The sequence below is a fragment of the Eucyclogobius newberryi genome, unplaced genomic scaffold (assembly GCF_026437365.1).
Source record: "Eucyclogobius newberryi isolate DKJ021-1_F unplaced genomic scaffold, fEucNew1.0.hap1 SCAF_19, whole genome shotgun sequence".
NCBI classification, from domain to species: domain Eukaryota; kingdom Metazoa; phylum Chordata; class Actinopteri; order Gobiiformes; family Gobiidae; genus Eucyclogobius; species Eucyclogobius newberryi.
Genome location: NW_027315823.1, coordinates 21347682 through 21370436, shown reverse-complemented (window position 1 = coordinate 21370436; position 22755 = coordinate 21347682). Strand labels below are relative to the sequence as shown.

The 22755-nt window shown below is 41.3% G+C and overlaps 3 protein-coding genes across 5 annotated transcripts in view; 1 reads left to right on the top strand and 2 right to left on the bottom strand.

Moving 5' to 3' along the window:
* Nucleotides 1-8: 8 nt before the first annotated feature.
* Nucleotides 9-22755, top strand: part of rplp2 (ribosomal protein, large P2) — a 389081-nt gene continuing 366334 nt past the window's right edge. For 2 of the 3 annotated variants that reach the window (XM_072452118.1, XM_072452116.1), the window contains exons 1-4: nucleotides 9-259; nucleotides 696-819; nucleotides 889-937; nucleotides 1010-1102. In XM_072452118.1, coding sequence (XP_072308219.1) covers nucleotides 697-819; nucleotides 889-937; nucleotides 1010-1102 — 265 coding nt within the window. In that variant the 5' untranslated portion in view covers nucleotides 9-259; nucleotide 696. Of the gene's footprint in view, nucleotides 260-695; nucleotides 820-888; nucleotides 938-1009; nucleotides 1103-1185; nucleotides 1314-22755 lie in introns of those variants that run through there. The other variant, XM_072452117.1, reaches the window with a different exon arrangement.
* LOC140366194 (uncharacterized) lies at nucleotides 2223-4405 on the bottom strand. The gene is made up of 6 exons (XM_072452865.1): nucleotides 4326-4405; nucleotides 3425-4041; nucleotides 3247-3357; nucleotides 3062-3123; nucleotides 2577-2837; nucleotides 2223-2509 (listed from the first exon to the last, which is right to left on the bottom strand). The coding sequence occupies exons 2-6, from the start codon at nucleotides 4029-4031 to the stop codon at nucleotides 2471-2473; spliced, it is 1080 nt and encodes a 359-aa protein (XP_072308966.1). The 5' UTR covers nucleotides 4032-4041; nucleotides 4326-4405; the 3' UTR covers nucleotides 2223-2470.
* LOC140365588 (potassium voltage-gated channel subfamily A member 10) lies at nucleotides 12131-16882 on the bottom strand. Its single transcript, XM_072452099.1, has 2 exons — nucleotides 16471-16882; nucleotides 12131-15596 (listed from the first exon to the last, which is right to left on the bottom strand). Exon 2 carries the CDS (start codon nucleotides 15452-15454, stop codon nucleotides 13775-13777), a length of 1680 nt encoding a protein of 559 aa, XP_072308200.1. The 5' UTR covers nucleotides 15455-15596; nucleotides 16471-16882; the 3' UTR covers nucleotides 12131-13774.

Below are 22755 nucleotides of genomic sequence, written 5' to 3'. Positions count from 1 at the left end.
CATTTCTCTTCACTCGCTTCCTAAGGCCTAGACTCGTCGATTCCACCGCAGTAAGTCCCACCCAGCTCATAGAATAGAGCCAAAGAGAAAAGGGGCAGGTGATTTTCTATTGGCTCTCTCTCCTCAGTGGGTGGGATTTGAAGATTAGGGATCGAGGAGTAAAGTGAACAGAGATGACGTCACTTTAATCCCCGGATATCCATTCTTCTTCTTCCGGATTTCTAGCGTGACCGACGTTTCGTGTCTGCAAAGACTTAAAGTAAGTTAAACATATACATTATTAACGAAACAAAATGTAAAAATCATCCACGTACCCCATGAATATCCAGTTCGGTCCATTGTTTACGGGTTTTAGCTTTTTTTTTAATCTAAACGTTGCTGCTAAAGATGGAGGTCTGACTGGTGAAGCGCCATGCTGTTTTGTTTCGTTGAGATGAGCTCCGGGATGAGCTACTTCGAATACATTTACATAGTTATAACTGAAATATATCAAAGCTTGACATAAACATTGTAGTGAGCAGGCAATTAGGGCGTATGTAGTTCATCAACATCACGTTTTTTTGTCTTAGAAACCCTATTACGTTCGCGCTCTCCAGTGACGAATCTGAAACTAGCTTCAGTGACAATAGCACATGGCGCTGATCCAGTCCTGGCTGTTTCTCAACAAACGCATTGTTAATGTGTGTGTGTGACAGAATGCGTTACGTGGCCGCTTACCTCCTGGCTGCTCTCGGGGGAAACACCAGCCCCTCCGCAAAGGACATCAAAGCCATCCTGGGCAGCGTGGGAATCGAGGCCGAGGACGAACGCCTGAATAAGGTAGACACGACTCCAAACATAGTATCTCCAATAGTCCGGTCAAACTGAATAAACTTTGTATGTCTCAAGGTCGTAAGTGAGTTGAATGGAAAGGACATCAATGAAGTCATGAACTCGGGTAAATAAAGACCATATAACTAGATCTTAATTTTATTTTGAAAAGTTGATCATTGAATGTTTTGCATTTCAGGCCTCTCCAAGTTGGCCTCTGTACCAGCAGGTGGCGCTGTGGTGGCTCCTGCTGCTGCTGCAGCCGCTGGAGCGGGGGCTGCACCTGCTGCTGGTATGTACAGTATTATACACTGGTCTATGTCCATAACTTTGTATGTTTAGCCACAAGGTATTAATTTAATATTTACTTTCCAGTGGAAGAGAAAAAGGAAGAGAAGAAAGAGGAATCAGAGGAGTCTGATGAAGATATGGGATTTGGACTCTTTGATTAATCTTACTCTCTTTGTTTGAAAAGCAATAAAAATGTAAAAGGTTTACACTAACTGCGCTGACAAGTATTTGTTCAAATTCAATGATTTTGCTGATTTTGTATAGAATTATTTAATAGGACACATTCCCATTTCTGAATATTTGATGGCAAAGGAAGGGAAGATATTGGAGTGAAAAGTAATGCGAGTGTTAATTTAGCAAATGTCTGTTGACCACTCTGCTTCCGAGTAGTGAATGAAGGCTCTCAACTATTGACTTGTTCCGTGTTTCAGGAGTCTGCAGTGGTTAGTTCAGAACTAGTTTTCCAGAAGAGAAAAATTAATGCAAAAATGGATTTGTTAAGCAGTGCTGTCCAAACATTTTCAGAGAGGCACATATTTGAAACGGAGGGCCACAGGTCTGTAAAACAAGGTGGTCAGACTAGTGTATTTAACCTAGGTCTGACAGCGCCTTTAAGGCATGGGACATTTTAGCTCTGTATCACAATGTTAAGTTTGTTTTGTGACTGTATTAGACAGTGTACAGTACAAATGATTAATTTGCCAACGAATTTCTCTGAGACTTGCATTTGGACATCCATGTCACCTGTCTGGTGGCATTTGCGCCTTTTTCAGTTCACAAAAAGGCGTCAGGTATTGTCTGTGAGCTGTCAGAAAGTACTTAATGTAACCATCATCCTGATGGGCCGTTGAACTACATGGTGAGTCAGACGTGGGGAAAAACCAGGATCATTGAGTTGAAGGACCTCAATGGCTGTAGACAAACGGAACAGGGTGGAGTATGTATTTTTTCTCTTTCATTATGTAGGTTAGTTTGTATCATGTAGGTTTTTATTGCTGTATATTTAATAATCAAGCAATGTTTGTGAAGATAAAACATCTTGATTTTATGTCACTTCATCTTTCTCCGAGACACTAGATATATTTATGTGACGTGCTAAATGAAACGCATTTAAACAAAAATGTAATTACAAATTTATTTTCACCAATAATTTAAAGTGTATCTTGTAAATGAATGCCAGCATCCATAAATACTCAATAGTGACATCACAGTAAATGTGTTTTATATATTTAGTTTGTAAACTTGTATAAAACAACATTCTAGCTTATAAATACTATCAATAACTTGCATCTATCAATAATCTTGTTTAACTTGCATAGTGCTCAGAGCAAGACTCCACTCTAGAATGTCTCCGAGTTACAGAAGCTTTTCAGTCATCACAGTCGGACCATGGATGATCCGTACATGCCTGAAAAAAAGATGCAAATATCAAACCTGGCTAAACATAGCGATTTGATAAATGTTTTTCATTTTACCTGTCTGTATTCAAATCTATCCAGTAGATATCTGTTCCCGAGGCTAGTAATATAGCCAATGTTATGTCTGGAGAGCCCCGCTATTCTGGCTGTGAAGTCCAGGGTGAAGGCCAGCTTGACCAGTTCAGGAGCAGTTGGAGGAAGTGTTGGTTGATTCTTAACAGGAGAGGCCTCATTTTCAAGGTATACATCGGCTAGCCTTTGGAAAGATGCATATGACATCCTCTGGAAGAAGTTGCTCAATGTGGGGTTATCTTTAATCTGGAAAACAAAAGAAAAACAACTTGGTATAAGTCTTTCAGCAACTAGGAAACTACGCTGTGAGTATGTCATAGCTCATAGAGCTCATTCTAATTAAGACGGTATGAAAAAATATTAGTCACGTCATGTAGACTGCAGCAAAATGTGGGGCACTTTTGTACCAAGAGGATCCTTGCTGCACTTTTAGTTAAAATATAGTGTTCTATTTGTACATTAATACCCACCTTATCATCAATAGCATCTCCCTGTTCTTTTGTCAAAGCAATGATTCTGTTGACAATTTCATCTGAAACAAAAAGTGAAACTGAACAAACATGCATGATTCATTGTTGAAGTTCACATCATAGACATGGAGGCGTCAGAACTGCATAGTGTGTACAGTATATTTAAACAACTACCTCATGCTTACCATCTGTGAGAGGTTTTGCTTCCTCATTTACTTTGACCTCGTGGACAATTTTCTCAAGTTCCTCTGACATTTTCTCATAGTATGAGTATGTTGGTTCAACACTCATGACAGCTGCACAACAAACATAAATGAGTATATTTACATTTTCTTTATTTGCGTATTAATTAGAATACCACACCATTGACTGAGATTTGTTCTGGGTCGATATCTCCGAGTTTATTTGATTTCCGCAGTGATAGTCTTCTGGAAAGACGCTTTTTCATAGTTGACCTCTTTGTAGACTTTCTCCTTGGCACATTGGCACTTGCAGTGGGCAGGCAGGTGGGCACTGCCTCAAAGGCCTCATCACTGGTGCTGGTTTGAAGAACCTGTGCCGGACTTTCCTGCTCGTCATCTTTCTCATCAGCATCCTTCCGAGAGAATATCCCCAAGAAGCTTTTCCAAAGCGAAGACTTTTTAAGTTTTTTGGATTTTTTGGGATTTTTTTCCTTTCGTCTAAGTGACGTGTTCAGATTTTCTAGAGGTTCAACACCAGAAAAAGTGCCAATTTCTCTGTCAGCTAATTCACTCAGATGAATGGACGGGTCGCTGGAGTGTCGTCTCTGCTTTGAGGCCTTTGTGACCCATTTGGCCTTCCTCTCAGCCCTCTTACCCTCCAGACCACCATCGTTTACACTCAGGCTGCGCTTCACATACACCTCCAGCAGACGAATGGTGTCTTTGTGTGGCACCAGGATCAGCTCGCCATTATTATTGAGCTTTTGTTTGTCACTTTGTGTATCCATGGTCAAAGATCTGCAAGGGAAAGTAGCTTACATTCAGTGGACTAAAAATCAAGAAATGTATGGCACAAGCAGAACAATTAGGATAGCCAGTGTAGTTAGAGCCTCTTTAAAAAGCTGTAAATCATGTTTGCTTTTGACAAACTAGACACTAATCTAATGCAGTAGGCTACGTATACTACTTTCTTGTTTCTATGTAAGTAAGAATGTGTTCATAATGTTTTGCCAGGTAAAATGAAGTAAAAAATAGGCTAAACTTCCAGTCTCAAAAAGCAGGAAACGTTTGGCAACACTCACCTCTCCTTCCTCCACTGCGGCGGACAGTGTCACTTCTGAACAGAAAACAGGTGAGAGAGCTGTAGATCTGTTGAATGTGAACTGTGTCGTGGTTACTGGAAGTGCAGAGTAGTTATAAGCTGACAAAGGGGCGCTCCAGGGACCGCGGGCAATGTCGTCATACGCCTCCCATATAAGGACATGTGTCTTCACCTGGAGGGGGAGGGGCCACAGTGGGCCGACCAATGGGGGCGGATTACGGGAAAAATACACCTTTCTTCCGGGTTCGTAGCTGAAATGTAAGGTGCGGCCTGAACTTGTTTACGGCTTCACGTTAGCTCTTTCTGCAAATGTAATGTAAAACCAAAGCACACAGCACAACGAAACATCGCGAGACTGCAAAAGCTACATATTATTTATCACAGTTACACCAGGAAGTTAAAATTAATCTCTAAAATCATACATTACAATAATCCAGTCAACAAACCTTAGACTTGCACGGTCAAGCAACACGCAAATGACAATAACAGACAGAAAAGAAAAGAAACAACTTAAAATGAATGCCTTTTATTTTTATCATCAACATTATTATTTACTTTATTTTTGTTCCCCGTATCATTTATTCTGTTTTTGTTGTTGTTTTTTGTAGTTGTTGTTTGTTTGTTTTTCTGGTGCAATAAGTGTTGTTGAGTTTGTGTATGTTTTATGTTCTGATGAAAAATAAAATGGTAAAAAAAATTAAATGAATGCCTATCTATTGTAATATTAAATTTGCTTGGTATTATGTAATGCAATGTAAAAAATAAAAAAATAAAGACACACATACGCACACAAGTACACACACACAATACTGCATAAGCTCGTAAACAAGTTCAAAGTTTCATTATCAGGTGTTCTAACTGAGCAGTAAAGTTCACAGCAGTAGGTTTAAGAGAAGTCAGGTGATTCAAGATGCAATTACAAGGTTTTATTATACTGTTACTGGTATTGCTGTTACAAATTATTAATCTAGTAATACATTATAATACATGCTCAAATGGAACCACTTACTTAATCTTAAAGTGTGGAATTGTGCCAAATAAGAGTCAGGGTTGTAGAGATGTATTCTTGCAAAATAATCAGACATATTTGTGTCTGAATAGTTACACTCTGGAGTTTTAAGCATTATGGTTCCTATTATTGTAATGAGGAAGCGCTAGCCACACTTAAATGGCGCAATTTTAAACAGCACAACACGCCTTCAGTTTCTGTCCAAGTAACATTTTAAAGTTACAAATCACCTAAAGTACCCATTCAGACATTTTCAGACCTCACAGTAAAATTGTATTTACCCTGAGCCTTATAGTTTTAAATCAATTCAATTCGACTTTATGCATTCTTGATATTTCTTTCAATAAATACTTAAAATCAAATAGTTTTGCTTACTAGTTTCCTTTTAGATTCAACCTAATTTTTGAAAATAATGGACCCAAAACTGAATAAAATACATGTGTCGGTAATTTTATTCCCTCTCCTTGAACCGACACCTTAAAGTGGTGGAGGGGTTTGAGTGCCCGAATGATCCCGGGAGCTATGTTGTCGGGGGCTTCATGCCCCTGGTAGGGTCTCCCAAGGCAAACAGGTCCTAGGTGACGGGTCAGACAAAGATCGGTTCAGAAGCCCTCTATGATGACAACACGAACAAGGCAGTTTACGTCGCCCGGATCGGCGTCACCGGGGCCCCATCCTGGAGCCAGGCCTGGGATGGGTGCTCCATGGCGAGCGCCTGGTGGCCGGGTCTTACCCCATGGGGCCCGGCCGGGCGCAGCCCGAAAGAGCAACGTGGGGCCGCCCTCCCATGGGCCCACCACCCGCAGGAGGATCCATAAGGGGCCGGTGCAGAGAGATCTGGGCGGCAGTCGACGGCAGGGGCCTCGGCGACCAGATCTCCAGACACAGAGACTAACTCTGGGGACATGGAATGTCACCTCGCTGGGGGGGAAAGAGCCTAAGCTTGTGCGGGAGGTTGAGCGATACCGACTAGATATAGTAGGCCTCACCTCCACGCACAGTTTGGGCTCTGGAACCCATCTCCTCGAGAGGGGCTGGACGCTCCACTTCTCTGGTGTTGCCCGCGGGGAGAGGCGGCGGGCTGGTGTGGGCTTGCTGATAGCCCCTCAGCTCAGCCGCCACGTGTTGGAGTTTACCCAACACGCGTCCCTCCGCCTTCGGGTGGGGGACAGATCTCTCACTGTTGTGGCGGCCTAGGGGCCGAACAGCAGTGCAGAGTACCCGGCCTTCTTGGAGTCCTTGGGAGGGGTACTGGACAGTGCACCGACCGGGGACTCCGTTGTTCTACTGGGGGACTTCAACGCCCACGTGGGCAATGACACCTGGAGAGGGGTGATCGGGAAGAACGGCTTCCCCGATCTGAACCCGAGCGGTGTTCAGTTATTGGACTTCGGTGCTAGCCACGGATTGTCCATAACGAACACCATGTTCAAGCACAAGGGTGTCCATCAGTGCACATGGCACCAGGACACCCTAGACCGGAGGTCAATGATCGACTTTGTTGTCGTGTCATCAGACCTCCGGCCGCGTGTCCTGGACACTCGGGTGAAGAGAGGGGCAGAGTTGTCAACCGATCACCACTTGGTGATGAGTTGGATCCGATGGCGGAGGAGGAAGCCGGACAGACTTGGCAGACCCAAGCGCATTGTAAGGGTCTGTTGGGAACGTCTAGTGGAGCCCTCTGTCAGTAGGGTATTCAACTCGCACCTCCGGGAGAGCTTCTTCCATGTCCCGGGGGAGGTTGGGGACATTGAGTCCGAGTGGACCATGTTCTCCGCCTCCATTGTTGATGCGGCTGCTCGGAGTTGTGGTCGCAAGGTCTCCGGTGCCTGTCGTGGCGGCACCCCCCGAACCCGGTGGACACCGGAAGTAAGGGATGCCGTCAGACTGAAGAAGGAGGCCTATCAGGCCACTCTGGCTTGTAGGTCTCCGGAGGTCATCGACGGGTATCGGCAGGCCAAGCGAGCCGCGGCTCGTGCTGTCGCAGAGGCAAAAACCCGGGCCTGGGAGGAGTTCGGGGAGGCCATGGTCGGCACCAAAGAAATTCTGGCAAACCGTCCGGCGCCTCAGGAGGGGGAAGCAGTGTCTCACCAACATCGTTTACGGTGCGGGTGGAGGCCTGCTGACCTCGACTGGGGATGTCGTCGGACGGTGGAAGGAATACTTTGAGGATCTCCTTAATCCCTCAGTCACGTCTTCCGAAGAGGAAGTAGAGACCGGGGACTCGGAGGCTGGCTCATCCATCACCCAAGCTGAAGTCACTGAGGTTGTTCGCAAACTCCTCGGTGGCAGGGCTCCGGGGGTGGATGAGATCCGCCATGAGTACCTAAAGTATCTGGATGTTGTAGAACTGTCTTGATTGACACGTCTCTGCAACATCGCGTGGCGTTCGGGGACCGTGCCTCTGGACTGGCAGACCGGGGTGGTGGTCCCTCTGTTCAAGAAGGGGGACCGGAGGGTGTGTTCCAACTACAGAGGGATCACACTCCTCAGCCGCCCGGGTAAGGTCTATTCCAAAGTACTGGAGAGGAGAATCCGACCGATAGTCGAACCTCGGATTCAGGAGGAGCAGAATGGTTTTCGTCCCGGTCGTGGAACACTGGACGAGCTCTATACCCTCCATCGGGTGCTCGAGGGTTCATGGGAGTTTGCCCAACCAGTCCACATGTGCTTTGTGGATCTGGAGAAGGGGGGTGCTCCGGGAGTACGGGGTCCGGGGCCCTTTGCTCAGGGCTGTCCGGTCCCTGTATGACCGGAGCAGGAGCTGTGTTCGCATTGCCGGCAGTAAGTCAGACCTGTTCCCAGTGCATGTTGGACTCCGCCAGGGCTGCCCTTTGTCACCGGTTCTGTTCATTGTTTTTATGGACAGAATTTCTAGGCGCAGTCAGGGGTCGGAGGGTGTCCGGTTTGGGGACCACAGGATCTCATCTCTGCTGTTTGCAGACGATGTTGTCCTGATGGCTCCATCAAACCCGGACCTGCAACATGCACTGGGACGGTTTGCAGCCGAGTGTGAAGCGGCTGGGATGAGAATCCGCACCTCCAAATCCGAGGCCATGGTTCTCGACCGGAAAAAGGTGGCTTGCCCTCTCCAGGTGGGTGGGGTGTCCTTGCCCCAAGTGGAGGAGTTCAAGTATCTCGGGGTCTTGTTCACGAGTGAGGGAAGGATGGAGCGTGAGATCGACAGGCGGATCGGTGCAGCGGCTGCAGTGATGCAGTCGCTGCATCGGACCGTTGTGGTAAGGAGGGAGCTGAGCCGAAAGGCAAAGCTCTCTATTTACCGGTCGGTCTACGTTCCTACCCTCACCTATGGTCATGAGCTTTGGGTAGTGACCGAAAGAACAAGATCGCGGATACAAGCGGTCGAAATGAGTTTCCTCCGCCGTGTGGCTGGGCGCTCCCTTAGAGATAAGGTGAGGAGCTCGGAGTAGAGCCGCTGCTCCTCCACGTCGAGAGGAGCCAGCTGAGGTGGCTCGGGCATCTGTTCCGGATGCCTCCTGGGCGCCTCCCTCGGGAGGTGTTTCAGGCATGTCCCACCGGGAAGAGGCCCCGGGGAAGACCCAGGACACGCTGGAGAGACTATGTCTCTCGGCTGGCCTGGGAACGCCTCGGGATCCCCCCGGAGGAGTTAGAGGAAGTGTCTGGGGAGAAGGAAGTCTGGGAGTCCCTGCTCAGACTGCTGCCCCCGCGACCCGGCCCCGGATAAAGCGGCAGGAGATGGATGGATGGATGGATAATTTTATTCTGTTCTCTCCAAATCAAAAGATGCATTATATCAAGTCAAATCAAGTTCAAATCTAGGGTATTATTTCGTGTGTGTTCACTCGTATATATATATTCACTCATTTACATTTTTGAATGTGGCTGCACATTTTCATTAACAGATAAACAGTAAATGTAATAACACAGACAAGCCACAGGGTGTCAGTCTTTATGCAGCGTGACTACACAGACTGAAGCTCCCCTCCTCCTTGTGGTGAACGCATTTAAAGCACATTGAGCACAGGTGAAAGCAGATTCAGCACCAGCCTTTTTTCAGTTTTTATATTTGGAACCAAAGCTGTGAGCTTGTTCCTGCAGTAGACCATCCTGTATGAAGGGACACTTTGTGTTGTTTGAAATAAGAACTAAAGTAAATACTGCTTTATAGTTCTATAGAAATTACATTGGCAGTTGCAAGACTTGATACTGGTGGTCCCGTAAATATTTCTGTAGAGGGTGTAATAACGGTAATCATCCATACCCTGCCACCTTGATTTATCTACCTTTACCACAAAGTAAGTATTGTCCAATCCAGCCTAATTGGTCTTTGTCTAATGATGTGAAACGCTATTGGACTGTGGTCATCTACAGCCCGATAGCCTGCTCCCAGGTGAAACTTCAGGTCACCTTCTTCATTTTTCATGGGTGCTAAGCAGGACAAATGTGAGACTCACATTTCGTCCCGCAAGGTCTGGTCATTGACCTGGAGGGCTGGCGCACTGCAGCCGAGCACTGCTCCTACACCTGTCATAAATCTCTATCTACTTGAGTCATTATGGGTCAGCTCTGTCTCGGGACTTTCCTTCAAATGATGAACGATACTCATACATTTTTCAGGAATAATACAATAGCTTATTAAATATCAGCATTCAATGTTATGAATGATCCATGCATACAATATAACTTAATGCCTCAATGATTTGCCAGGATATTAATCATTGTGAGACAGGTTTTTAATAGTGTTCTGTCTAAAATCAGCCCTGAATTATTAAATAAGACCAAAATGTCACTTGAATAATTAAAAGGTTTCAGGGACCAATCTCCTTAATGCAGTCTGTCAAATTAAGGATTACAAGATATTACACTAAAACGATAAAAAAGGGAATGTTCAAGTTGCCTCTGTGTTTCCGTTGGGCTACAGCTAATTATTGAAACAACTGAATAGAATTAAAACGTTATTCTCTTCTGTTAATGTTTTGTATTATTTTCTGCTTGGAGAACTAGTATAATTTGCACACAAGTATGCTCCTACAATTATACCATAGGCCTAAAACATTTTTATGTCTGTAATTCAGACCCTTTTATTCATTAAAAATGTATTCTCTGCCCTTTTATGAGGAACAGGGGCATCCTGCACCCAACCTTTCTGTGTTGTACTGAGATCTTGCTTCCATGAATTAAAAATGTTGCATACATTTAAAAAATATATATATTGCTCTTGGGAGTTGGGACCCGATTTTACAAATTCATCTTATAAGGTGAATCAAATATTTAATAAAAGCAACAAGTTTAAATGTAATGGATCAGTAGCAGCACACACAGAATAGTGCCAAAATAATGGGTGAGAAACTACTGAGCTTACTCAATATTTAAGCTATGGGGAACTCTTTACCATCAATATAAGGCTGACTACATCAGCACAAAACAGCACTTAAATAACAGTAATATTGGAAAAAAGCCTTTGAATCAGCCAAACATATAACTGACTGAAAGAAATTTGAGCCTGTGTAGACATTTAACACAAAGTGACCTGATCAAACGCACTTGTCCTCTGAGGGGATGACCACACTGCTGCCTGTGCAAGACTAACTTTTGGTTTATATCCAGTCTGCTGACAAAACTGAAACCCAATCTACTGATATGGGGCCTGCTGATACCGTGAGGTTCACCTGATGTTTTGGGCTTTATTTCTGTGCTGACTAGACGACAGGCGTGGTTATTTTGAGCTGGTTTACGGGTTATGAGTCAGGTCGATTGACCCATCTGCTGCTCACAGAAAGGCTTTTATTAGAACGATCCTTTATCAAAGGTGCGATGGATGTGATCTCTTTGTAGAACACCTGCTGAATAATAGATGACAGCTGCACATAGGCTTCGACCTTTTGAGATCCACCTGTTTGCCCAAAGTTAAAAAGTGATCAGAGCTTGTTCATGAGCTATCTCTACAATCAGAGATCAGTGGGCCAGAAGGGCAGCCCAGTGACATAAACGTTAACCAGAAACGAGTTAACAAGCGCTGAGCCGACTTCACACCAGCAAAGTATCTGCACAACTGATCAGAGGGTTTTTGGAATTGCCGAAAAGGTAAAAAGGAAACTATTCAGCTTTAAAACAATTCTATATGAGTGTATAACTTTAAAGCACAGGGATGGCAGTGACACAGTGGGCAAAAGAATCATAAATTACAGCATTAAAATACTTATGTACTTGCCTTAACCGAACACTCCTACGTGAATGCCTTTCTACAACGAGAGATAGTGGCAAGAAAACATACATTTTGTTGGTGTTTTTTTATTTTTATTTTTTTACATTTTGGGAAAACCAGTACATATTTGTCCATTAAGGAATACCTATATTCTACAACATAACTTAAAGCTACATTTAGATACCTGTTATATCTCTTTTACAGAAATCTCTATAAATATATTGCTTTGTCTCTTGATAATTCATATTTTTTTGGTCTAATTTCAAGAGCAGGTATAGAGCCTATATGTCTGTTTGAAACAACATATTATCCATTATATTGGTTTTCAGTTTTTGATAGATTGATAGAAAAGGGGCAGGTCCCACCACAGTCCCGGAGCAAAATTATGATAGTAGCAATTAACACGGGGTGATAATAAATATTCAGACCCCAAGATTAGTCACGCAATGCTCGCTCTACTATTATGCATGATTACTGTCAAACCGAACTGCACTTAAATGGCTTTGACAGGTCTATTATATTTAACCTGAGAAATAAAGTGAAGGGGGATGGCTGATTTAGTTTGCATATGTCTTTATTGAAAGGCACTCTTAACAGATCATAGTAAATATTACCTTCTGTACATCATTGACACATACCGTAACAGTCCTCAAACAGTTAAGTGCTTCATAACTCGATAAAGTGCTCATGTCATTCTTATGCCGTTTACAATCAAACAAATATTGCTGGTTTTTATCACAACATTCTATTGGCCTATAATGGTCATTTCAAATATGGAGTTAAATGTATGTTGTTATTGTAGACAGTTTTTGGTCTAGTACAGTGAGACGATTGCTCCAATGAAAGATGATCCATCCTTTGTAGACTCACTTTTTTATAGTGCATTTTCATAACTACTCAATAGGCCTGTGGGGGAAAAACAGCCCCTCACCTGAGCATGCTATATAATCACATTTTAGAATCTGAAAACAGGTTTTAACCATACATTATTATCATTCATATTATTGCATATCGTAAGATAATGAAAGGCAACGGCTGAGGTAAAATGCCTACTATATTTGAACAGTACACAAGCGGTATTTATGTATAATCAAGTCACATACAGTACAGTACAGTACAGTTCTCAAGTCTGAAATGAAGCATGCATATATAGAACCATATTATCTCCTAAGACACATAAATATTCAGTCCATATCACTTTTTAAATATTGGCCTTTCTTATCTTTGGAAAAAACTGGACATTATGGTTATTACAATATAATAAAATACATTATGAACTACAAAACACATTTTACATTTCTTCATAGTTGGTGCTAAATTTCCTTTCAGTACATAATGCCATGCTGGTCCCAAAGTCGAGTGCTTTCTTACAATTACATTCTGTAAAGTCTATTGAATGCAAGAGGAAACATAAACCTATTTGAAAATACATGATATTGCTTTATTTCCTGCTAACAGCAACCATTATACAACTTTAAAGTGCTAATGATGTATTTGAAAATATATTTTAGTGCAATTAGTTTATATAATTTTAAAGGGTAAATTCATATTTTTGTTAATGGATTATTGGAACTAGGTTAGCATAAAAATTAATATAATACTTATATATACTGAGAATGAAATATTTCACTGAACAGTAGCATGCCTGTGTCCTACCAGTGCATGCTAAACAGTTTTTAGTTTCATTTTCTACTTTGCAGCCTATCTACAAGATTAACAGCAGATGTGCTAACATGCCAGTTATTCTTCACCCAGATACTGTTACGCTGCGTCGTATGGGCAGCTGCTGCGAGCTGACAGTTCACTGCTATCGATCTGCTGAGAAGACAATGTGCATTGACTGGACACACACTTGCCCTTGACACTGCCTCGCTTTTGCTGATTATGATGAAGAGACTGCCATTGGACTATGATGTATAGAACTATACAGGTATTTCAGTTTAAATGCCTTTATCTTAAGTCATTTTGTTTTCTTTAGTCTACAATTTGTCTTTGATATGTGCTCTATTCCATTTTCTTATTTATTTCAAACTTATCCAGATGAAGATGGTAATTATACTCCAGGTTTGACATTGTGTTAAATGCACTTTGACACATCCACAATGAGACAGACAGACTTGTGTAACACCACACAGTGCCTATTAATACTGTCATCTTACGCACTGTATAAAACATAAATAATAGAATCAACTATATTTCTAATATTCTATATAAATGTAAAGCCATCTTTGCATCAGTGCACACCATTTTTCTCACTTTGCCAGGTCCCATTACTTTTACTGAGTGAAGGTGTGCTTCCATACTTGTTTGACTTTTTTTGAGCTGCCTCAGTTGCAGCATCCATCATCTGCTTCTCCTCCTGCTCCGTCTCACGATGGTAAAAATAGTTAAAGTTGGAGACAATGACCGGAACAGGCAGGGCAATGGTCAGAACACCAGCAATGGCACACAGAGTACCAACCATTTTGCCTCCCATTGTAATTGGGCACATGTCTCCATATCCTACTGTGGTCATTGTCACCACCGCCCACCAGAAGCCATCAGGGATGCTCACAAACTGCGTCTGAGGTTCATCCACTTCTGCAAAGTAGATGGCACTTGAGAACAGGATGACTCCTATAAAAAGGAAGAAAATAAGAAGCCCCAATTCCCTCATACTGGCTTTCAAGGTCTGCCCCAAGATCTGAAGTCCTTTTGAGTGACGCGAGAGCTTAAAAATTCGAAAAACTCTCACAAGACGGATTATTCGTATAAAGGCCAATGACATGTTTTGATTAGAGTTCCCATCATCTTCTTCAGGGGGGGTTCCCAACTCTGTTCCCAGTGTTACAAAATAAGGAATAATTGATACTATGTCAATAATGTTCATAATGTTATTAAAAAAATCTTTTTTGCTGGGGCAGACCACAAAACGGACACCCACTTCAAAGCAAAACCAGATGATGCAAATAGTCTCCACAATAAAAAAGGGGTCTGTGAGAAATACCATTATGTCTTTGGGTTGTGTGGAGGAACTGTCCTGAGTCCCATTGACAAAGTGGCCAACTCCTGGGACGGCGTCATCCTCTCTAAACTCTGGGAGAGTCTCTAGGCAGAAGATGAAAATGGAGATGACAATAACTAATACAGAGACTAGAGCCACTGATCTGGCTGCGCTGGAGCTTTCAGGGTATTCAAACAGCAGCCAGAACTGACGTTTGAGTTCATTTGTAGGTAAAAGAACTTCTGGCTCTTTGATAAAGCCCTCATCTTCTCTGAATTGTTCCATGGCCTCATGACCCAGGTCATAAAAAAGTATTTCATTTGCAAAAACATCTAAAGGAACATTGGCAGGTCTACGGAGCCTGCCTCCAGATTGATAGAAGTAAAGAATGCTGTCAAAAGATGGGCGGTTTCTGTCAAAAAAGTACTCATTCCTCATTGGGTCAAAGTAGCTTATCCTCTTCATCGGGTCACCAAGAAGTGTTTCTGGAAACTTATTTAATGTGCTGAGCTGGGTCTCAAACATGAGGCCCGAGATATTAATAACAACTTTCTCATCTCTTTCTTCCAGGCAACGTTTGTCAAAGGGATCTTCATTTTCATAGCCGTCTTTGACCATTTTACTGAAGACGCTGTCCGTAGGAGACTCACTATTAATGAGGAGCTTCAGATTGGAAATCAGACTGCCACTGCTGGTGTTTGCCTTGGTGGTCACAGTTGTGGGGGAGGTTGGGGACAGCCTCTCATGTCCAGACAAATGCCTTCTTCTTCCTCTGAGCGGCGACTGAGGAGGCGACGAAAGACGATGTGTAAGGAGATTCTGATCTGGTGCCTCAGAGGTGGGTGAGTTCGGGTATCCAGAGTCACTGGGGTCACCCAGGTTGATACCCACATCATCCATGTTTTCAAAATTAACGAGCGGCACCTCCATTGTTTGTGAGGTTGCTAGCCACAGCTCTGTCCGCCACTCTGGAGACACTTATCCCACACCGAAAAGCCTGGCCAAGCCTCTCTCCTCGCCGTGATCATTCAGGCTGATGTCTGCGGCTTTTACTCTCAGTCCAGTGGGCAGTCTATTTAAGGGAAAAAAGCAAACTTGTCTCAAATGGTGCCGTTTTGTCAGTTAAGACATTTGTCAGCTACTATTGGCATCAGCACAGAAACAGCCATCTGATACTGTGCTTGTACGGTTTTTCTTTCAGATTTTTGTCCCGTAGCCCACACAAAATCCAAACTCTGCAAATCTGACAGAGTGCTCACACCATAGTAAAGTATGTGCAGCCCTATAATATGCAAAACATTCAAAAGGCATTGGTTTTAAAAGACAACAAATGGAATGAGACAATACATGTATCATTCTCACTTGCTGATAGTTTGTCTAAATACATACTGACTTGAAATTTTGCCCAACCCTGTTTTGCATAGTCTATCAGCGTCACATTTACTTTATCTCTAAGTAGCTGCTTATCATTCCATTTGTCTGGTACAGACAGGTAACCATATCCTGACACCCTTTTAAGCCGCAACCTTTGTGTCCACTTGACACCACGGGTCTTGCGCACACTGAAAGACTTATCTGGTTTTAATTCCACTTATACTTTGTCCCATAACAGTCCCTAGGATTAGGAATCCACAATTTCTATATGAGGATATCATGACAAGGCTTATGTTAAAAAAAGACTTATTGATTCTGCTTAGTCAGCAAGATAAAGGGACGTTTTGGACAAGAAGAGAAAACTGCACCAGTTACTTTGTGCAAACAGCTTAGACTTACATCTACATCTTACTATTCAAATGTTTAATCTATGTCCTTTACTCAATGACACAATGTGATACACTAAATTGAACAATTGCTAAGTAAATAGCATGGAGACATACACATACGTGACCACATAGTAACAATATGTTGTAAAGTTTATGTGATTGTGTGTGGTCTGCAGCACTCACCATGTCCCCGGTTCTCTACTCTTCTTAGACGCTCCAGACTGTTCTGTCTTCTTCCCTTCAACCTCCCTCTCATCCAGACTCACAATCAAGAGTGACTCTAGCTCTATTAAAGCACCCATTGGGTAATTTAACACCCCATACGAAACACGAGCTGCCAGAGTTAGCCGTGCACACTTGCAAACATGTCTACACAGTGCCAAACGAAAACAAACACCCGCACAGGTAACTTACAGCATTTTAAAAGTAAGGGGTCACCTGGCTTTATGCTCCCTCCTCCCATGGTAAGAAAGTGAGCACCACTCTGATAGGACAATTACTCTGCACCGGCCAATCGTTGTTTAAAGTGAGACCCTACCTTTCCTGCTGAGTAAGCATCCACATGCAAGATCATCCGCTCCGCCCCCACCTCACCTCAGGGACTGGGCTGTACGCTCCTCCTGATATAGCTTTTGTCATACCTCATACCTGCAGCACTCCACACTCCTTTTGTTTACAATCCTAGTGATGATATGGAGTCTTCTTTGGATAATCACCAGCTATCTTCTGCCACACATTGTGTGAGTATTTTACGGTCAAAGCAAAACAAACCTTTTCCCAATAAATGCATTATTTATCAAGGTTATAAAATCAGCGGAATTCCACCTCCAGAAAAAATAAGTAAATAAAAATAATCAACCAAGACACTGTAAATATGTTTACAGACATTATCTGACAGTTCATATTGTCAGTCCAGCAATAAATCATCAAATTAACTATTCAGAATAAACTAACAGAATAACTTTTTTGCATAATTGTAAACATTCCAAACGGAAGAATTAACTCGAAATATATCAAATCGCAATCAATTTCTTCAGGGACATTATGAGGAGCACTCTAATTCAGTATGGCATCCAATTTGGCATGGCTTTGTGCCTATTGAGTTACCTGAGATATAACCAGTACAGTCTGACAGAACTCTCCTCATCTCCTCCAGCCTGCTGCAGTCACTGTCCCTGTGTAGCATTGCAGTGAGACCAACAGCAGGCACATGCCTCAAGGTCAGCAGCAAATTTCAAATTTCCATTTACTATCTTAAACAGTGCCTATGCCTATGATATGCCTTATCTGATTTCTGGAGTTATCAGATGTAATGTCATGAAACAGTTACAGGTGATGTGAGTATTCTGATTTCTTTCTTTAACCACATGCAAAAAGGCCAAACTAATGCGGCAAAGAAAACATTTTAAAGGTCACCACTTCCTCCATTGCTGCTTAGGCCAAATTCAAACAGGACCGTGTAATCAGGTTTGTTTATTTCAGTGACGCATGGAAAACACAGAGCTCATTGGTCATCTATCATTTAGAACTAAATCAAACTTTCACCTCTGATTAACAGTTTTATACATATATACATTTATTTATTATTACTTATTATTATTATTATACATATATATATATATATATATATATATATATATATATATATATATATATATATATATATATATATATATATATATATATATATATATATATATATATATATATATGCATGTCCTGACCAACAGGAAAGACTACTGTTACTAAGGTATTAGAGTCAGGGAAACACAATGACTCCTGAATGTCCTTCATAGCACCTCACATTCCACTCTACGACAATATCGCCCCCTCATGACACCATCACCTCATCTTACCGTGTCGATGGAGCAGTTTCTCCATCAGCATGATAGTGTGTGAACTTTACTGACACTGCACAGGTCTAAATTACTGCACATCTTTTATAGACTGTGACTTTTAGAAGAATCAGAATGTCATTTGAAAGATTCTTTCAAGTAATCTTCCATAAATAAATCCAATAATATAATCATAAAATCTGAGTCCACAGTTTCTATAGCAATTATTATACTGCCCAAGTGAACACTCAAGTCCATGTGTTCAACTAGTGTAAAAAAATAAACATTTCAGCACTTACTGTACAACAGCCCAACTGTGCTGATATAAGAAGGCTATGCTGCAAAACCTTAAAGTGACAAAGTGAGGCTCAAGTTGTACTTGTTTACCATGCAACTGTACAACACGGTGGCGCTTCACAGCAGGAAGGTGCTGGGATTGATTCCCGGGCCTGGTCCTTTCTGTGTGAAGTTGCATGTTCTGACCGTGTCTGCTCTTGTTTCCCTCACCACTAAAAACATACAATAGGCTCCTCTCGGACTCCCCTGAAAAAGACATGCTACATCTCAGTGGGACTTTCCTGGTTAAATAAAATATATCTTTGGGCATTTCAGGTTCTGATAAAAACTCTTGTTTATAAATTAGTCAGTTTATTACTCTATGAACTCTTTTTAGCGATGCTAGTGAATCCCAGGTTTAGTTCTGTGCAGTCCTCTTCAGTCCTCTTCAGTCCTCTTCAAATAAGTTTACAGTCTTTTGTAACCTTATTTGAATATGTGGTTCAATAACTGAATATGATATTTGATATCTTGGATAGGCAAATAAAGTTGTTGAACAAACAATTAGCAATTTTTACTTTCTAGTTAATTTTTTTCAGAGAATTGTAACCTCTTAGAAAGTGATAGTTGCTGTGGGTAAAATGTAAGATACTGATAGTTGTGATAATTACGTAATAGAATAATATGAAATATAGTGGCTGCAAAAGTGACAGGTAACAAAAACAACAACAAAAAGGAGCTGGTTTCTTTTGAATCTTTCAAACAAATCTTGAACAACAGGGAAATAGAATCATCAGTGTGTAATTGTTTTAACTCATATTTTTGAAGCTATTGCATGGAACTAGATGGATCTGTGTTTGTAATTGTGTGTGGAATATGCTTGTAATTCAATCTCTTGGCCCAAACGCTCTTGAAAAATAGATTTTAAATCTCAATGAGACTTTTCCTGGTTAAATAAAGGTTAAATAAATAAATAAAACATGATCTAAGTAATTGTATTTTAAATCCCATATGCTCATCTTTTAAAGGGAACAGAATTTCAAAGTGCATGTCAGGTTGCAAGGATTAAATATTCCCCGTTAGTAATTGTATCTGTTGTTAGGCAGCTGGTTATTCCAGTAGTAATCCTATATATTGTGGAAACGGTCTTTATTTTGTAAATAGTGGGCAAGGTTGGGTCAGGAGCATTCAAGGTCACAGCAGCTGCGTTATAGTACAGCTGCTTAAAATATAGCAATCATGATGATGTAGCAATTCAATAGTGGCTACTGTATGTATAATTGATTATCAACTGATTTATTAATATGGTTTAGGTTTTTATTGCATTATAGAAAACATTAATTATGTTGAACTCTGGCTATGGATTAGTTTTATTTATCCATCAAAAATGAAATGATAAATCTCAAGTCTGGAGCTTCGCCTCTATACAGAAATATTACAGGTATTTTAAGGTCCCTTTTATTAATTGTCATATGTATTGACCTTCTGACACTAGTCCAGTCCAGTCTAAAAAACAGAAAGTTGAACTTGGAAAATCAGAAATACCTTCTCAATTAAAATTATACATTATTTACTTCGATCAAAAAGGCTTTTAGCAGTAATCGCCGACACAGTTCCTTCCTTGTTTCGAGTATTTGGCTTCAGATTATGCAACACCAGAGATAAACTGTGACCCGCCCAGTATCGTCTAAATACTACCAGATTAATACAAATACTTGGATGGATCCCAATGTCTCTAATCAAAAGACAAGTGCTAATCTGAAATCCTGTTTGTTGGAGCCAAAGGGGAAATCTCACCAGTCAAAGCTTCTTCACAAAACTCATTTCCATTTTCTAAAAACACAGCTTGGGCAGTGACGTTTCATTGTCAATGCTCTGAGACATAAACATTACATTAAAGTCAGTATTTGCATTTTCTTGAAAAAACGCACATTAAAACACGAAGGTTAAAATACTTGATGTGTTTGGATCTGTTTCATATGTGTATGGATTCAAACATCTTTAAAAAGTGCATTTATTTATTTACTCAAATATAAAAGTTTCTGCATTAATTTCTTAATAATCACAACCCGTCATCTGGGTTTATTTTCCCACTTTCCAGTAGTTTGCTTTATAATTCAATCCAGACACATAAATACGCTCACAATTTTATATTCACATGTGATTCAAACCACATTTCAGACATTATGATTTAGTAATTAATCCAGACTTGCAACAGAGAATACTGGTCAGTGACACCTTGTATAACTAAATATAACTGCATGCACGCACAGACACAGACACAGACACAGACACACAGACACACAGACACACAGACACAGACACAGACACACACACACACACAATGTCTGCAAAAAAATATACAGTAATTAATTAATACAATTTACCTTAAAAACGATCCGGAAATCCACTCACTGCATCCTCTGAGATTAAACAAGTTGGTATATACAGTCTTAAGACACGGTTACAAATCTCGAACAGAAGGTGGGGGATGTTTATGTGCAAATAGTATTTGTACAGAGACAGATGTTTTGAATTAGGTTTGAAGCAATTTACTTAATTTGGAGTGACACACAAATGTGCATTAAAATGCACATTTGTGTGTCCTTGCCATTCTGTCCTTCTTAAATGCAGCCAATTCTAAATAAATAAATGCAGACTTTCTGCCACACTATGACCTCAGTTGACCTTCAGGGACAGTAGAGAGCCCAGTTTCTTTGTAACTCAGCCGCTTCACCACTTAAGGCGAACAACTGGTGGAAACATGAGGCTCATTTTTCTCTTCGCTGCTAAAGTCTTGAGCCTGTACACCGGAATGCAGGTGCTCTCTCGGTCATATTTCACACTGTTACGTACGGTTTGCTGGACGTAAGCCAATTTTACAGCCTGTTTAGTGACGGTGGGAGGATTTCTGTCAACACACAGCACACACACATGTATATATATATATATATATATATATATATATATATATATATATATATATATATATATATATATATATGTTTATTTATATATATATATATATTTATATATATGCACATATGCATTAATGTATGTACACACACACACGCGCGCACACACACACACAATTTATTCACCAGCTTCATGGGTTCAGGGCCACCTTGTGGTGGAATCAAGAAAAAATGGTGTGTCTGGCTCCCTAACATCAGAATAAATAGGTCATTGATGTTCCATAAAAAAACAAGGTCAAATATATGACAAGAAATGTGTAATATTCATAATAAGTGTGCACAGCATTGCTAAATTATATTGTTAACATGTGACTGCAGCTCTCACAATGCTAAACCCTCGTGCTACACAACCCAATCTATGCAATTTTTTCTATATTTCTCCTGCGCCTTCAGGCTGATCGTGGTCGGGGTGTGGTTTCTGGTTGCCTGGTTTGCCTCCAGGCATTGGTATGTTGCAATTGGATCCTCTCCATGAGGTGTAGAAAGGCCCAGGTGTTTGCAGTGTTACAGAGACAGGTATTCACCGCTCAGCCCCACAGATCTTATCCACTGAGGCTATTGTTGTCATGGTGTGGTGGCATGGGTTGCTGCTTCAGAACAATGCATAGCTATCAATCTTTCATTAAGTAATGCCGACACTTACAGGATCAGGCAATGACATGAGTTCTGGCTAAGTATAACGACCTACAGAATACGGTATGTTTTGTTGGCTCATATGCTTCTTTGACTGTCCATATTTAGACAATTCTATTATTGTCTACTATTTGACAATTGACAGGTAGTAATACTTTCTGGGCAGACACCACTGCATCAAGGGGAAGTAAGCATTAAGAGCAACAATATGGGACACATTAGTCATTATAGCTGTGCGCATCAGTTTTATCCAGTGGTTCCTGAAGTGGGGTACGGGGCATCCTGGGGGGCCTCAGAGGCACTGCAGGGGGGGGGGCTCCTTTGCTTGTACACATAAGTATATTGAGTTTTAAATTCACTTTGCATGTAGTAGAAAATCAATATAAAACATTCAATACTCTGTGAAATATATTACAAATGATTATTGGTAAATATGCAGTTCATGCAGCTCTCTCTCTCTCTCTCAAAATACAACTGTATGCTTTCATTTGACTTACGCTCCCTAAATAGCTTTGAACTGTGCCCCAAAACAACATTACATAACAATTGTATTGGATAAAGCTCTGATTGCCAGATTGTATTACACCTTTGTCACAATCAAGGACACAATATTACATGGCATTCTTTTCAAATAAGGATGCTCCAATAAGGACAGTCCATCCAAAGTATGATGGAGATGGACCTGACATTTCAAAGCACTTTTGAATTTGAAAGAGGTGCCTAGGATAATGTGGCTTTAATGTTTCCAG

What these genes read in the sequence shown, in the direction of transcription:
- LOC140366194 (XM_072452865.1), bottom strand. Translation starts at nt 4,031, where the DNA reads ATGGATACACAAAGTGACAAACAAAAGCTCAATAATAATGGCGAGCTG. An exon ending in AGCAAAACCTCTCACAGATG is followed by an intron (nt 3,124 to 3,246) that starts GTAAGCATGAGG and finishes TTTTTGTTTCAG; the next exon opens with ATGAAATTGTCAACAGAATC. An exon ending in GAGATGCTATTGATGATAAG is followed by an intron (nt 2,838 to 3,061) that starts GTGGGTATTAAT and finishes TTTGTTTTCCAG; the next exon opens with ATTAAAGATAACCCCACATT.
- LOC140365588 (XM_072452099.1), bottom strand. Translation starts at nt 15,454, where the DNA reads ATGGAGGTGCCGCTCGTTAATTTTGAAAACATGGATGATGTGGGTATC.